The 2253-nt window shown below is 41.5% G+C and overlaps 1 protein-coding gene across 1 annotated transcript; it reads left to right on the top strand.

Annotated features, from left to right (window-relative positions):
* The first annotated feature begins 387 nt into the window (after positions 1 to 387).
* On the top strand, positions 388 to 1890 carry LOC138293916 (zinc finger BED domain-containing protein 5-like). The gene has a single exon (XM_069233199.1). It carries the CDS (start codon positions 388 to 390, stop codon positions 1888 to 1890), a length of 1503 nt encoding a protein of 500 aa, XP_069089300.1.
* Positions 1891 to 2253: the final 363 nt, after the last annotated feature.

The raw sequence follows: 2253 nt of genomic DNA, 5'->3' as shown, positions 1-2253 counted from the left end.
TCAGTAATATTGAACTTTGGAATTTTGTACCGTAGGTCAAACATACATTTGCCATGGATCGTTTCCTGCTGCAAAAAGATGGTAGGGCATTCAAACGAAAGGCTGAAACAGACGGTGAGAAAAGACCTGGAAAAATTAGGTCATATGATACCTCCTACCTGAATTTTGGATTCACCTGCATCACCATAAATGGCGCAATCAGGCCACAGTGTGTGGTTTGTGGCATGACCTTGGCTAACGAAAGTCTGAAACCAAACAAATTAAAGCGTCACTTGGAAACTACACATGGGTTACTGGTAGGAAAAAATACAGATTTTTTTGCCAGAAAGCTGGAAAACATCATCCACCAAAAAGACACTGTGAAAAATCTGGTCTCCACGCCAACAAATGCCTTTGAAAGCATCTTACCAAGTGGCATACCACATTGCCAAAAACAAAAAGCCTTTTACAGATGGGGAAAAAGTGATTCTTCCAGCAATTCTTGACATGGCCAGGACAATGCTTGGTGAAAAAGCAGCGGAGAAGTTTAAATTGGTACCCATCTCAGACACAACAGTTTGCCGTCGCATCTCTGACATGTCAGAGGACATCCACAGACAACTCATAGCACGCTTGAAATCCAGTTTGTTTGCTTTGCAATTGGATGAAGCAACTGACTTATCCAAGGAAGCTCATTTAATTGCTTATGTCCGATACTGCCACAAAACTGTAATATTGGAAGATTTTTTATTCTGTAAACCAATCAAGGGACATGCAACATCAGCAGCCCTGTTTGATATTCTCAATGACTTCCTGTGCTCCAATGACTTAAATTGGGAGAGCTGTGTTGGGATCTGTACCGATGGTGCTCCTTCCATGTGTGGGGCTAGGGCAGGCCTAAAAGCTAAAGTGTTGAAAGTGGCTCCTCATATTCTATGGACCCATTGTATGATACACCGGGAAGCCCTTGCAGTCCGAAACATGGATAGAGAACTTGGGGAAGTGTTGAATTCTGCTGTGAAAATTGTTAATTTCATAAAGGCACACCCAACTAGAGCTCGTCTGTTTGCAATTGTATGTGCCGAAATGGGAGCTGAACATGATGGTTTGCTTTTCCATACAGAAGTCCGATGGTTATCCAGATGGAAGGTTCTGAATCGTATTTTTGAATTAAGAAATGAAGTACGACAGTTCCTTCTGGATGTGGACCCCTACAAAGCAGAACAGCTATGTAATCCCCGTTGGCTTGTGCTTTTAGCATACCTTGCAGACATCTTTGATAAATTAAATTCCTTGAATTTGTCTTTGCAAGGAACTGAAAGTACGTCTTTCACCATGTACAAAAAAACATCTGCCTTCAAGAAGAAACTGGAGTTGTGGAGAAGACTAATTCAAGATGGCCTGCTTGAGGCATTCCCCTGTTTAGCAGCAGCTCTTGAGGACACAGGATATGAACTTGAAAGTGCTGCTGAGGTCATAATAAATCACTTGACTTCTCTCAGGGACAGTTTAGAAAAGTACTTTCCTGAGGAAACTGATCATGTCAATGACTGGGTCTTTCAACCTTTCCTAGTGGGTGCAGGTACTCGTCTTCCAGTGCACCTTCAGGAAGACCTAATTGAGGTCCAGAGTGACCGTATTCTCCAGATGCAGTTCAACAAAATCTCATTGGGAGAATTTTGGCTGGCAATGTCTGAAGAACATTCAGGTTTGTCAAAAATTGCAGTCAAGGTTCTTCTGCCTTTTAGCTCATCATATTTATGTGAGATTGGGTTCTCATCATTGGCAGTATTAAAGACGAAGTACCGTTCAAGACTAGAGGTGGAGCACAACCTGAGGATGGCAGTAGCAAGAATACATCCACAAATTGACCGTCTCTCTGGAGAAAAAAAGGCACACCCATCACACTAGTTCAGAAATGTGTTATCATCCAAATAAGTTTTGCTAAATTATGTTTTGATTGAGAAAAATAAAGTACCATTGCATATTTTTGGGCACTTCTTTTGGTAGATTTTTTGTTTGAACTGTGTAGTAAGTCTCTGACTCCAAACCACAGTCACCCACAAACCTTTGATTTGCTAAATACTGTCTACTAATATTCCCTTACCATAAAAATGATTTGCCATGGATATTGGGGGTGTTTATACTTGTCGCTGATGAGGAGTATCAAGTTCTAGAAAAACTTTTGACAGGAAGGGGTCCTCATACCTGAAAACTTTGACAAGGGGGTCCCGGCATCCAAAAGTTTGAAGACCTCTGCTCTAGAGGCAAGGA

This window comes from Pleurodeles waltl, chromosome 4_2 (genome assembly GCF_031143425.1).
Source record: "Pleurodeles waltl isolate 20211129_DDA chromosome 4_2, aPleWal1.hap1.20221129, whole genome shotgun sequence".
NCBI lineage: Eukaryota > Metazoa > Chordata > Amphibia > Caudata > Salamandridae > Pleurodeles > Pleurodeles waltl.
The sequence above is the reverse complement of the archived record's forward strand: the minus strand, read 5'-3'. Positions and strand labels throughout refer to the sequence as shown.